The sequence below is a fragment of the Pongo pygmaeus genome, chromosome 10 (assembly GCF_028885625.2).
Source record: "Pongo pygmaeus isolate AG05252 chromosome 10, NHGRI_mPonPyg2-v2.0_pri, whole genome shotgun sequence".
Classification (NCBI taxonomy): Eukaryota; Metazoa; Chordata; class Mammalia; order Primates; family Hominidae; genus Pongo; species Pongo pygmaeus.
The window spans coordinates 16,110,703-16,126,129 of NC_072383.2; the positions used below are offsets into that span (position 1 = coordinate 16,110,703).

At 35.0% G+C, this 15,427-nt stretch overlaps 1 protein-coding gene across 15 annotated transcripts in view; it reads right to left on the reverse strand.

Moving 5' to 3' along the window:
- The window catches only part of EPS8 (EGFR pathway substrate 8, signaling adaptor), a 171,606-nt gene that overhangs the window by 17,604 nt on the left and 138,575 nt on the right, over positions 1-15,427 (reverse strand). For all 15 annotated transcript variants that reach the window (XM_063672466.1, XM_054445144.1, XM_054445146.1 and 12 more), the window contains 4 exons: positions 13,022-13,205; positions 9,326-9,459; positions 3,917-4,025; positions 2,895-3,038 (listed from right to left, as the gene is read on the reverse strand). In XM_063672466.1, the coding sequence (XP_063528536.1) occupies positions 2,895-3,038; positions 3,917-4,025; positions 9,326-9,459; positions 13,022-13,205 (571 nt within the window). The remainder of the gene's footprint in view (positions 1-2,894; positions 3,039-3,916; positions 4,026-9,325; positions 9,460-13,021; positions 13,206-15,427) is intronic.

A 15,427-nucleotide genomic window follows, 5' to 3' on the forward strand; every position in this document is an offset into this window, starting at 1 on the left:
CCATATCTGAGGAGGACAGAGAGGGTCACGCTGCTCTTGATACAGCAAGCATGCAGGAAGGAGCAAAGCCATGGCAGATGACCTGTGGACTCACGCAGGCTTTCGGGAAGGATCTGCTCGGCACTAGGCTTTCTATTGTTCTTTTTACCAAGTGTGTGAGATGCCAGTACTCAATATGTATTTGTGGAATTAGTGAATAAAAAGGTGAGTAAGACATAAAATTGTAATCCAGTTGAGTTTTATAAGGTTAGGGTATTAGGATCAGTGGAATCTACATAAATATGGTGGTATCTTAATTACCATTCTGAAATAAGTTGCAGGATTCTTCCTTAGATATTTTAGATATGGGTATCTGGTGTTGTAGAAATATAAAACAGTAGATATGGGTATCTACTGTTGTAGAGATATAAAAATGACTGGCACATATTTCCAAGGATGTTTTCTTTTCCATTTTACTCTATTCTTTTTTTTAAAGAATATATTATAAATGTTTTCAGAATAGGAATCCTTTTAGAGTAGGATTTATGCCAGATAGCAGACAGCAAAGCAGACTGTGAAGCTTGCTTATTAAAATTTTACAAGGTCTTAGTGGTTTTGTTGAGCTCAGCCCAAAATTTTCAGGAGGTGTTAAAAAGCAGATTGTTTTTAATACATTTTCAAAGTAGGACCCTCAACCTGAACAGCATACACTTCTGCATACACACAGAAAGCTTCTGTACACATTTCTACATACACCACTACATTTGTAGTTGCAACCCGAATTTTTAAGAAGAGAGTAGGAGAGTGTTGAAAAGTTTAAAACGAAATAGGCAAATAGGCAATCCCCATAAGAACCACAAGTTTCTATTTACATAAAGTAGCAAAACAAACTCCTGAAACTTGTGAACTCTTAAAAACATTTCTTGGGTTGTGCCAAAGTTGACAAAAATAAAAGATGAGGTTCTGTTTAAGAAAGGAGGAATAGGTTTGACATTCTCTGAAAATACTTTCCCTGCCTATGATATATATTAATAGTTTTGGTTCAGTTTTAGACAGAAGCAACCTTTTAAACAGAAAAGTCAACTTATGGCTCAAGCCAAGAATCAGAATTAAAGAAAAAGACAAGACTGAACAGCAAACAGCAAAAGGTAAGAGATATTAAACTCTTCAGGAATATCAGGTAGGAGAAAATTCCTATTATAGAATTCATACTATTTGCATGTTTTTTATTTTATCACAGTTTGCTTATTCCTAGCAACCACACACACAAATAAAACAAATTTGGATAATTCGTTTTCAAACCTTAAAATATAAACTCTTGCCTTCTGCTCACATATGGGAATCAGGGATATCCTTTATGAATAGTGCTTCTCATAGCTTACCATGAACAGCATATTAAAATTAGTTGATATAGCCCAAAGGTATGTACTCTACCATTATTTTAAGTATAGGTTTCAAGCATATACTACCTTTATGGGAAAGAAAATGAAGAACTGGTATTCATGAACCAGACAGAAGCATATATTGTATTAGGTAAACAGATATTAAACTCAGAAAAGTAGGAACTAAGAAAAGAAAAAGGTATAAAAACTAAGAAAATTCACTTCAAAAACCCATGGGAAATGGAGGAGACCATACCTTGAATAACTCAAACTCCTTCTTTGGCATCAACAGCTAATGACAAATGATGAACATAAAATAAGTACATAATATATATATGCACATCAGGCCAGCCAAAACATAACACAGTAAATAATTTCCATTGCCATCACTTTAAGTTACCGAGATAGAGAAACTATACACAAATTCTTTATTTTGAATGTTTGCTTGATTCATGGATTCTAGTAAGGCCAAGTCCCTCTGGATAAGCACAGGACTGACACCAGGCATGAATATCACGAGGAGCCAAAAGTACTGAAATAAATTGTCACGGCAGCAGAAGTATGACCACAATTCCAGCTTTGGACAATCTGTATTTTTTTAAGCCTAGATCTGGCATAAAAATTAACTATTTCACTGCATATTCTATGCAGCTTCTACTCAAATTCATGACATTATTATGAGGTCAGATGTGATCTTTTTCTCGAGACTTTGAAAATTAAAAGAATTCTTTCTGGGGGAATGAGAAGCCACCCCAGGTTCACTGGCTGTACCTGAGAGAGTCCATCCATTCAGTCTTTGTTTACAGACCTGACTCTAGAGAGCCTGGCACAGGTCTAAAATTCCCGAGTTTAAGAGCAAGTTAATTCAGATGTTAGGGTGAATGAGCTGACCAGGGTCATTGAAATCCTGAAAATGTGGCATGGGCCATAAGAATGGACCTTCGTGGGCCTTCAATGATCAAGAAGAGAGAGCCTGACCTATCTAATCTATATCATAAGTACCTTTTAATCTTAAAATCAAGAGAGGAAAAATATTGTAATCCAGCTGAACAGGTACTCATGTATTAGTGTAAGGTGAGATGAGTGCAAGTTCAAGGCTGGTCAGTGGCAGAACATTTAAGAGACTGAAAGCAAGGGCTGTTGAAGATGAACTGCTGGACACCATGCCGTGATATCAGTGCCATCCTCTAACAAGAGGAAGCCCCTGGTGGATAGCAGAGCTGTGGGTAAAAAGACAGAAATGCCATTTCTTCAAATGTCAGAAATACTACAGATTGGGGGAAAAAAGCATTCAGAGAATCAGGCACCTACTGCTAAACATCTTGAACAATTTCTAGAAGTAAATCAGAAAACATATGTGTAATTCTTCCCTGTGTCTCTCGCAATTGCCACTCCCCCACCAATTACTCTAGAAAAAATATATAACCAACTACATCTCAAAATGATCAATACACAAAGGTGTTTAAATCCTGCTTAAGAGTGATAACTTCGTAAATGTGTACATACTACATTTTACTAAGAAATCATGCTCACCTGTATAGTATGAGTATAAGGTGGATCAGCACGCCCCAATCCAGATTCTGGAGGTCTCACAATATCCAAAATGTTATTTGGCACAAATCCAGAGTCTCCACTTGCATTTCGAACTTTCCACCATTGCTTCCGATCATCAAGTATCTGTCACGTACAAGAAAATAAAGGTATAATTTCCATATAAAAGCCATTCTACGAAGGAAGTTCCCTAGACTTCAACAAAGAAAATTTTTCTACTTCTGATAATTAACTCAGCATCAACATAGTGTTGACTGAATTATTCTCAGGAATTACACTAAGAAGACATTTATGAGTACACAGTAGGTAAGGTATCATTATGGTGAATCTACCCAAGGTCCATTTTACCCCCAAAGAACAGCCTGCATTATTTGAAGTACTTAAGGACTAAACTACTTAAAGGACTTAAGGACTAAAATGACTCTTTTGGAAAGCCCCATTGTCTCCATTTTGGTGACAGAAAGAAAAAATACATAAAAATTACTTTTTTTCCTTAAAAAATTTATTGTGATAATTCACCTTATATATTCAAGAAGATGAACTCTCAATTAGAACCTAACAAAGAGAAGTTGGTGTTGTGGTGGACTATCCTTAACATTATTAGCTCAATGACTGCTGAGTATATCTGTGCAAGGATATAGGATAAAAAAAGAAAATGTTGTCTCTTATCGAACTATTATGTGCATCCACATCTGAATTGATAACTAGCCTTGACTCCAAAACGAATAAATATCAGAAGAAGAAAGAGGGCAAGGAAGAGAGCAAAGGAAGTTAAAAAAAACCCACCCTGTCACTCCCCACAAAAAAAAACAAATAAAGGAGTATTCTAAAGCTATCCCCTTAGAAGGAGTATCTATATACCCCTACTAAATAGATGTAGATATTTCTAATATACTATGTCTTTAGTAATATAATACTTTTGAAGGAAAGTTTAGTTATATACCAAAAGAGTAATATAATAAAACTACTTTATTAAGAGTATAAAAAAGAAAAAATTATATTACCTCTAAAATATCATCCTTTAGAACCGAGAGCTCACTGTTGTTCCTTGCTACAAAGTCATACTTGGATTTGGCATATTTCTTGGGTTGTGTTTTGAGTGGTTCATAATTTCTACAAAAGAAAGAAAAAAGATTATTATTCTGCTAGCTCTTCCTAAAGGATAAAAATAGAAAACACTGAGACAAGCCAAATCCTACCAGAAAACTTTCTGAAAAATTACAGCAGTTTCATTTTATTATATTTTACATTATGATAAATAAAAGTTACTTTAAAGTTCTTGCTTTTAAAATGAACAAACTATGGCCAGGGATAAAAACAAATAATGCAAAATCATAAGGCCAGATGGTACTTAGCCAAATCCAGATCCAAGTCTATGAATTCTTTGTCTACTAAATACACATACTGGATATTTTGTTAATTACCATCTCTACCATAAAAGAACTAGATAAAGATAAATGTTAGTATTTTTCATAAAATTAAAGGAGACTGAAAATAATTTCCATAGTGGTAATTTTAGTTATATGTTGATTTCACTAATTCAAGCAATGTCTGCAATTCAGTAACCAAATATATAAATTTAAAATTTATAACTAGGCATTAGTTTGTAGAAACACTTTGCCCAGTTATCTAAATTGCAAAATAAAAAAAGAGATATGCATTAAGTATGAGACTAGTAATACTTGCAAATAAATAAGTAAATAATTCACTATAAACTTTTAAAAAGTGTATGGGCCCTATTTTTTTAAAATAAAACTTCCTTAAAAAACCAAATACCTCTTCTAATCATTAAATGAGTACTAATAGATTTAACAACTTAACTAAAGATTACTTTTATATGTAACACAATATACTTGATGCATTAAATATTTGTATTTTCTTCATATATTTCAATAATAAAATTACTTTAACCCTTTATTAATTTTACTCCCTAGTCTTCTCCTCCATTTACCTTCCCACATTTATTTACACATCTCTACAAGGGAAATAGCAGGTAGAGACTAAAGATATTAGGTCATCCTACCCCTGTAAAGTTGCCATTCTTTTTGCTCTCTACCAAGTTCTCTGGAATGTTGAGTTATACCAGGGCCCGCAGGACCGTTGTAGACATAATGTATCCTGTCATAGGTTTTTGTTACCTCTTAGGTAGTAACTCCATTGGAGGAGGGAGACAGGGACAAAGCAAAAAGATGACCGGTACAGAACACCTTATAGATAAGCATGTACGAACAGCTTATTGGCTATTTTTAGTACATTAAAAAGAAGATTGGTGGAAAAGGTGAAATTATGGTGAAGTAATTATTATATATTATTAATCATAATAATTTTAAAACTGTATTCCATGGATTTCCCATCCCTATCCCTACTGGAATAGCTCTGCTTTTATTTAGTTTATATATTCACATTTAATCTACTAAGATTTCATTTGGGGGATAAAAGAGATTCAACTACCCCAAAAATTAGGAAAACAGTAATTTCAGTGTTTTATCTTCCTCTCTTCCCCTATTTTCCTTTCTCCTATGATCTGCAAGATAATCACTATTAATAATGGAGAGTTAAGGGTCTATAACAAAGTTTTTGTTATCTTGCAGGTCTCAGAAGTGTTTACCTGAAGTGCTTCAGAATTTACAAATCTTTATGGCTCACGGTTTTTTGCCCTCTATAGGTTAAGCATGGATATGACACTGACCATAGTTATCAAACAGATAATCACAATTTGTAATTTTTCAGAGATACCAAACTTTCTTGGCCAGGTGTGGTGGTTCATGCCCGTAATCCCAGCACTTTGGGAGGCCAAGGAGGGCAGATCACCTTAGGTCAGGAGTTTGAGACCAGCCTGTCCAATATCGTGAAACCCCATCTCTACTAAAAATACAAAATTAGCCAGGCACGGTGGCACATGCCTGTAATTCCAGCTACTCAGGAGGCTGAGGTGGCAGAATCGCTTGAAACCGGGAGGCGGAGGGTGCAGTAGGCCGAGATCGCGCCACTGCACTCCAGCCTGGGCGACAAGAGCAAAACTCTGTCTCAAAAAAAAAAAAAAAAAAAAAAAAGAGGTACCAAAGTTTCTTAAGAGCTATAGAATGTAACAAAATGTATGGGCTCAGTTTCTGATTAGGAATAATAGATACACCACTTGATAGAGACAGCAGTAATTTGAGAACTTCTCTAAAATACTAATTGCATCTGACAGCAGTAAGCTATAAAACTCAAAGGCGTGGGCTCTAAATTCAACAAATGTTCTACCTAATGGCATAGCAATTTCACAGAACAGTGAATATACTTCGTATGGCATTGTTAAGCTAAATATGTTCTGAGAAACCCTCTGTACTTCCATACTTGAGTCCTGTGGACGAATCATAACCTAATTTAGTAGGTAGACACATTGAAAACCCAATTTAGGAGTATGCTTCTGTAACAATAGCTGAGTCTCAGCCAATCCCAGCAGCCATACTTCAAGCACTCATAGGCTGCTAACTGTTCAAATTGTGTGCAAATGCCAAGCTGTAACCAATCCAGCTGTTTCTATACCTCACATCCATTTTCTGTACGTCACTTCCTTTTTTTGTCTATAAATTTGCTCTGACCATGAGGCATCCCTGGAGTCTCTCTGAATCTGCTGTGATTCTGGGGGCTGCCCAATTCATGAGCCATTTTTTTTCCCCCTTGTTCAATTAAACTGTTAAATTTGCCGGGCACAGTGGCTCACGCCTGTAATCCCAGCACTTTGGGAGGCCAAGGCGGGCGGATCACAAGGTCAGGAGATCAAGACCATCCTGGCCAACACAGTGAAACCCCGTCTCTACTAAAAAAAAATACAAAAAATTAGCCGGGCGTGGTGGCGGGCGCCTGTAGTCCCAGCTACTCAGGAGGCTGAGGCAGTAGAATGGTGCGAACCCGGGAGGCAGAGCTTGCAGTGAGCCAAGATCGTGCCACTGCACTCCAGCCTGGGGGTGACAGAGCGAAACTCCGTCTCAAAAAAAAAACTGTTAAATTTAATTTGTCTGAAGTTTTTCTTTTAACAGTATCTATTGCATTCCTGGTATGTAATAGAGTTTAAGGTCAATAATAATTATTTATAAAAACAAATTCCAAACCTCTGTGTATTTTATATCAGACCACAATTTTCAGACAGTTTTTCAAAATGATGACAAATGTTCTTAGCAACATAGAACATCAATGATTCATGTATTTATCAACTATCCTAGCTCCTATTAAGTCCAGCTGAGACAGAATCCATAAGAACAACTGAGATATAAAATCTACCCACCACTCAAGGTATTCAAAAAAATTCTTTCTATGGTGAAATTCTGACCACTCTAGACTATTATCTCTTCATGGAATTTCTATTTTTATATTTTATTTAAATTTCTATTTATCAAAGGTTACTAAAAGAAACCTTATAAAATTCCCCACAGCCTTCTCTGTGGTGAGGAAAAAAAAAATGTTAAAAATAAATGTCCCTGACATCACCTATCCCATCCTACATTAAGTTTCATGAGACAAATACTATTGAGAATTTAGGAGTAAGAAAAGCATTTTTTATCCCAATGAACTGATACTTATTCCTTTTCCTAATGTTAGCAAATGATTATGTTTCTCTTTTTGTTCTGACAGCCAGAAATCTGAAAGACAAATCTGAAATTCGATAATAATGTCAACTTTTATACTTTATAAAAATTCTCATCTTCCCTCTTAACTTCCTAATTTTATATTTTATTTCATTATTTAATTTTCAATAATAATACCACTTTAGCTATATATAATTTACGTGAGCTAACTGAATCTATTTTGGAAGTAGAAGGGGTACAAAGATATAACTAAATCAATAAACCAAAGGTACACTGCCCTGATATTCTATAAAGATCATAAAAATCAAGGTAAGCTTTTAAAAGACTCTGTGGTAAGGTGCCCAAAATAAATGGCAGAGGTTATTCCATCAGTAATACTATCCCTTATAGATGTGCAGGTGAAGGACAGGGAAGTAGTGACTCTGAAATACTGGATATATTCTCATGCACTTATTCATCCAATACATCAATCAAATAAATCTACACTTATTGAGTGACCACAGTATGCTAAATGTGGTCTTAAAATGGAACCTGATAAAAGTTTTCTAGTGTCAATATGTACTCTACATATGTACTCAAGTGGTTTTCTAGCTACTTAGCTGTGGAAAATCATCTGAATTACTGGAGTGATAAAACAAAAAGAAACCTATTAATCTGAAATGATTTCTAAAATATTGACATCTAAGACAGACAGAAAGAAAAAAGAAAATATTAAGATGAGTACTGAGTTAGTTAAGGATTTCAGTGAAATAATGTTGTAGCTTCAAAACTGATTTTCAACTGTATCTACTGAAAATTAATTATGTAATTAAAACATTCTCATATGTTGGCATTTAAAAAATATATTATTCATTGCTGACTTTTCTTTGTACTCAATTTAATGTCACTGGTGCCCTTGGAGTTATACCTGTGTAATTTCTACAGCAATTACTTAAGCATTACCTGTCACCACCCCTGACAAAGAATAAAAATTTTAAATCCCACTTTCTTCAGATTACATTAAGAAAAGAGTATACAGAAAAGAAGTAAAGGGCAGTAAAGTAAAACCTCTCTTGTGGTAAGAGAGGCTTTTGAGGCAGGAAAGTACTAGGCCAAGTTCTCTATCCCCAGTTCACTGAATGACCCTTCTCCTATACCTGTGTTACCAAGATTTTACCTCCTTTTCTCTTTTCTACATGGCTTGGCTCTATGTAGATCTCATTTACTAAAAACGAGATTGGAAATTAAAAAAAAAAGAACTTATTCCAGTTCCTTAATTTCTTCTCATCCCAATTCTCCATCTCTGCCTATATTAAATTTTTTAAGAGTGAAGATACAGAAAAATAAATGAAATGTAAAACTGGAAAGTCAAGATAAAAATATGAAATGGCAAGAATGACAAATAAGGCATTGACCCTGTTTAAATATTTAGTTTATATTCAGTTTAAATATATCTGTCTAAAGGAAGGTTTATTTGTTTTCACTGGGTGAAGATAATGATGGAAACTGTTTCCTTTAAAAGCTACAGAGCTGGAAGGATCCTCAGAGACCATCTGGTACAAACTAATGGAGGGTTTGAAGACAATTCTTTCTTCTTAATGTACACATTTTGTCAGAAGTATCTTTTAAAAAATGGAAAGTCATCCAAAGGCATTTACACTAAATGAGAATTACAGACTGAAGGTCCAGACATCTTTTGTTGATCAAAACCAGTTCTCTAAAGGAACAACTGAAACTTTATCAACTAATTAACAGACGAAAAGTTTAAAGAAGCAGTAGACAATACAGACACTGTCACCTCTGTTAGCACTAGATCAGAGACATTTATCCACAGCTCTCCAAAGGGTGCCCATTAAATGTTACCTATCTATATGGCGATTAGAAGTTGGCTTAAAAGCAACAGCAGCTTCCCCTTGGTCCAGGTGGGATCCTCTTGTGTAAATGTTGCTACTGAATGCATAGCCATCGGCTGGATGATACTCTGATACACTGGAATGCTGAAAGACAAAGTGGGGCAGATTAAAGAATCACCAAATACTATTTGAATCAGCACTCAGGTCAGTCAACAAGATCTCTCAACTATATTGTGATAAGTTTTCATTTTCAAGTGACTGACCATTATGTTAACACATTATCAAATGGGAGTGATACATTTTTGTTAAATACTTACTTATAATAAGACAAGTCATTAGTGCAAAGGGTAATCTTGCTCTCTCTGTTCAAGAAACTTTCACCACTCTAGCAAAGTAAATATTGTCACATGAAAATCAATTGAACTCTATGCATTAAAATTATACCGACTTCTCATTTTTCTCAATTTTAAAATTATACACAGAACATTATAGCATTTTCAATATTTTTAAAATAGCAGCACTATTATATTTACTGTTAAGGGAAACACATAAAGTCACAACTAAACTGATCTTGATAGTCAAGAGTCCAGGATAAGAGAATGCTGGAGTCACTTCTTTGCAGTTAAGATAGTTCAGACAGGAGACTACTGGGAGCTACCAAGAGTGACAGTTGAGATTCATAGGTCCCACTGAGGACCATGGTTTTAAAGCTATAGAGCAGCAGTCCCCAACCTTTTTGGCAGCAGGACTGGTTTCATGGAAGGCAATTTTTCCATGGACCCCAGGGCCGGGGATGATGGGGATGGTTTTGGGATGAAACTGTTCCTCCTCAGATCATTGGGCATTAGATTCTCATAAGAAGCGTGTAACCTAGATCCCTTGCATGTGCAGTTCACAAGAGCATTCTTCCTCCTAATAGAATCTAAAGGCGCAGCTCATCTGACAGGAGGTGGAGCTCAGGCGGTAATGCTCGCAGGCCTGCCGCTCACCTCCTGCAGTGAGGCACAGTTTCTAACAGGCCACGCACTAGTACTGGTCCACGACCCAGGGACTGGGGACCCCTGCTATAGAGAATACATGCTCAGATTGGGAGAAAACAAACAAAAACTCCCCAAAGCCTTTACTTTGTTTCTTTATATGAAAATGAGGTATGGAAGAAGCATGATAGACACTGACGCACTGGAATTCCTTGGCTATTTTCATTACGGATTTTGTATATTTGTTTATGGAGTCATTGGGGCAAAATAGTAGAAACTGGGAATGTTTCAGAAAATTCTTGGACATATGGTTACCACAGTTAATTCTAATGACAAAGTGATCAGGAGGAGGGCTGAGTTTATCCATGGACAGAGCAGGTGACGTTTATATATACAAAATAAGGATACTGCACTTAATACATAAATAAAAATAAACAAGTTTCAGCCATTTAAATTAAAAAAATCTGAGCTCAATTAATTCAGTTTATCATTTCCCTGGGAAAGAGTAGAGGCACTACATTAGATTAGGTAATCTTTAATTAAAGGCTGTTCTAAAGAGGGGAGTGCTCTAACTGTTGGAAGCACCCACACCTTTTGCCCAGCTCTGAACATAACAGTGAAGTCAGCAGTATGAAATCACTGGGTCCTGAAAGCAACTGCGAATACTGAAAGGGAGAAGAGAAATGATGACAAATGACTAACTGTGATGACTACCAAAGTTTGCTTAGGGTTCACAGGAAGTAAGGAAGCTGAGTACTGCCACCCATATTTGTCACTCCAAGTCACCTATGTCTTTCAATGCTAAACAAAAATCATCAGATCCTGAATTACCCAAGTCTTGTTGTAAATGCATTTATTATAGTAGCAATAAAGTATAATAAAGTTTCTCTTCCAGGGATGATTACGTTTTTATGCTTTTTAAGTCACAATTACTTGGTCTCTTTTCCAACAAAATCTCAAGGCATAAAATTCCCTGGAACTGCTAGCATGTGTTTTTCATTTTTTTAAACCTCTGAATAACTACTTCAGCCATAAAATGAAATATAGTTTATAACAGGAAAATAATAACTCATTACAAGTAAGGATTCTCAATAATTCCTCTTTTAAAATTAATTATTCAGTGAAAGTAGACAAACTTACATCCTGGGAGCCCAGAACACATTACTCTCTTCTTAAATACACAAATTGAGAATGAAATCACAAAAGTGAATTTCTGAGGCATACATTATAAAGTGAGTATATTTTCTTATTTAAGGTATGAAGGCTATAAGCTAGAAATTTTTATGATGTAAAAATAGTCAGGTGTAACTATAGCAACAGCAAGTGTATCATAATTTCATGTTTGATTATATTTTCTTTCCTCTAGAAAAACTACCCTTTAAATGGAAAGAAAATTCACAGTGATGAGGCCTGAACTATGAAATACAGGCAGGGGTATATGCTTGCCAACCGAGCAGTGAGGTCATCTTAATTATTCATTTAGAGGGAAAGACAGGCATGGAATCCACCTCTTCCTTTATAATACAGCCAGAGGAAAAAAAAATTGCATTAGAAAAAAATAATTTCAAAGTAATATGTTTGCTTTATTTTTAAAGTTTCAGGAACTGAACCAAACTTCTATATTATTGTTATTGTCCAAAGAATAGTCCACAAAGGGAACAACTTTTAAAATTTAATTTAGATAAACATTTCGCCTTAAAAGCAGTCACAGGATGTAATACACCATGGTTTGACAATTCATTCCCTCATATCATATTTGCCACATTATAAATACCTATGATAGTCTGAGAAAATTAATCTAAGGAATTAAATAAAAATAATAGGACTTCGGGAAGATCTAGTCATCATTTACTGTTTCTTCTTTAAACTAGATCTCATTCACCTAACTCTTCAGGTTCTGATCATCCTATTTGTGTTTGGTCCAGCTTTAATCAATGTTCAATGTTCTTTTCCAACAAACAAGAAGAGTCATAGAAACATCATTTTTAGGGAATGTGATGACAGCATACTTAATTTCATTCTCTCAGCTTGATTCCCAAATAGGTTATACTCTAAATATTACTAAATACTTTAAAGATAAAATGAATGTCAAGATCTCCTCAAGGTGTAATTTTATAAATGATCATTTGAGCCTAAGGACTAGAGTGCAGAAGAACTTAGGTCCTCTAGCAAAGCTGATAGGACTCCAGAGTTTTAGAACTAGGCAAAAGGGAAGAAAGAAAACAAACAGAAGAGAAGAGAGGCAAAGCAATGTGAAGAGAAGGAGAGAAATTAATTAACTGGGGGAATTCAGGAAACAGCTGCTTAGGACAGGTTAGAGGATCTAGGTTCAGGGAACTGTCTTGAGGACCTGATAATGGGAGAGGAAAACAGAAAGAAATAAGCCAAAGGGCAGTAGTGCAATTCCCTGACAAGGAGAGAAAGTCATCCTAAAAAAGCTGACTTAGGATCGCCAGAGCCAGAACAGTGGCAACAAGGGGAGGGGGAGGGCTGACAGGCTATAGGAGAGCAATTTGGGTTGGGGTTGGGCTTCACGGAGGAACAGAGCAACTGTCACAAAAAATGACAGAGGCAAGAGAGAGAGGTAATTCAGGAGAAGGTAACATTCAGACTTTGATTCTAGAATAATTTTCAGATCAATAAAATGAGAACTTGCAATCAGAATTACAAGAGAATACACAAATAATTACATTGTCTACAAAGGGCAATGTTAAAAAAAAAAACTTTACCTCTGTGGATAATCTTTTTATTTCCTGTTTGCGCTGATGTTCTGCTACATTTGCCACAGATTCTGCCAGTTGATAAAGATCTTGTTCCATTGTTGCTCCCATAAAGTTCAGCATTGGGGGCTCCCAGCCATTGCGGAACCGTGGAACATATGGTGGAATAAACTGTTCTTTTGGCCACTCTGCTCTGCAGGAGGGAATGAAGGCATATAAACAATAAAATCTAGGAATGTATCCATGCTCACAATTATCTTCAGTAAGACTAGACATACACACGCTCACACACATAAATAACAAACAACAAAAACAGCACATAGACCTAATGTGTCTTCCATCCACCCAAAAAGAAAAAGCAAACATGTTTATGCCAGTATTTCACACCTTAATAAAATGAAAGAAAGATTGAATTCTGTTGCATGATCTGTTTTCCCAACATTGCCTCATTTCTCCATTAAACTCAACTTTGTAACATGGATATAGGTTTTTAAAAATTTGTGTAAGAAGGGATTATGGAGCTAGGAGTGTGATAAGTATTTAGAGTACAAACTTCTCTAACATTTAAAGTAGTTTCAGATTCTCAACTTTCCCTTCACTCCCCTCCCATCATTACTGAAACCTCCTGGTATTAGATATATCTTTCAAAAAAGAAACATCCCAGCAAGTTCTTAAGATAACGATTTTCAAATTTATGAAGTCCCCTAAAATGAAACAGATGGCCAGTTTTATAAATTAAATGTATCAGCTCTGTTTTAATCAGTAAAGTCAACTAATCTGTAATCACAATCATATCTGTTCATCATTTAATGACACTGAGTGAAACTTATTTCTATAAGATCCTAATCACTCATGAACCACAAAAATAACTAGGACAAAAATGAGGGCTTCATTTTGCTAGAATATGTTGCTTCATCTTTCATATTTAATTCTTCATGTTACAGTTCTACTATGATGAAATCAGCCATTTTATTCAGATTGTTATAGACTTTCATGGTCCTTTTTATCTTTATGAGTTTTTAAATCAGTCAGTACATTCATTTCCTAATACTCTTAACAATCAGGATCTAAAATGACCCTTTCCGTCTGTTAACAGCTAACAATATATTTCGTTTTGATGTAGTTTTTTGAATGTTAATTTTCTTATTTTAAGATAGAACTCTAAACAAAGAAATTAAGGAGCCTGAGCTATACTTGTAATGTGAGACCTGATCAATTTAATAAACTTCATGAAATTAAAGGATGCCACCTAGGCTTATCATAAAATCATAACCTATATAAATCTAATAGATTTAAGTGATCTACAATGGAATACTATTCAGCCATAAAAATGAAAGAAATCTTGTCATTTGCAGCAACATGGATGGAACTGGAGGTTATTCCGTTAAGCGAAATAAGCTCATTCATATGTGGAAGCTAAAAAACTGGATTTCATGAAGGTGGAGAGTAGACTGGTGGTTACTAGTGGCTGACAAGGATGAGGCAGGGTTGCAGGGAGATGAAGAGAAGTTGATTAATGGATACAAATGTACATTGACTAGAAGAACTAAGACCCAGTGTTAGATAGATCAGTAGAGTGACTACAGTTAACACTAATCTATTGTACATTTCAAAATAGCTAGAAGAGAAAAATTCAAATGTTCCTAGCATAAATATTTAAGATATTCAAGGTGATGGATATCCTAATTACCCTGATTTCATCTTTGTACATTATACGAATGTATCAAACTATCATATGTACCCTGAAAATATGTACAACTATTAATAATGTATCAATTAAAATTATAAAAATAGAAAGATCTATTTAACCAGTTTTTATACAGTATGACAAGAACAGTATTATATAGCATACACTATGCTATACTAGTACATAAATAATATAAATAAATGTAAATATTTTCAATTTAAAAGCAACAACTGCAATGTTTTCAAAGAATTTTCTGCTTAACTATATTCCAACACAAGCCACTGTCAAAGTCCAGAAAATAAGTGGAAAAGTTTGTATACGTTTCAATAGGAGAAAAATGGAGAAAAAAAATTATGAATTGGCCCATAACTCTTAGGCTAGCCCATTCAAAAGCATTAGGAAGACAAATGTCTAAGTGGCCATACTAAGTGATTTATTCTAAGTGGTGAAATAAAGAAAAAGATTTAGATAAATGAGCAAAGCAAAAATGATTTATTTACAATCATGAAATTAGAAATATTTTCTTACCTTGCTTTGTTCAGCAAGCATTAGTACAACTGTTAATAATCTGTCTTCCATAATCACTTTATTGACAAATGCACAATTCTTAAAATTACCCACTCTTCCTTTTCAGTTCCACTGTGACTCTCTAGTCCTGAAGAAAACTGATTTATAAGGAGCCTCTCCTACAACATTAGCATCTCAAAAGGTCTCTGCCTCCAGTTACT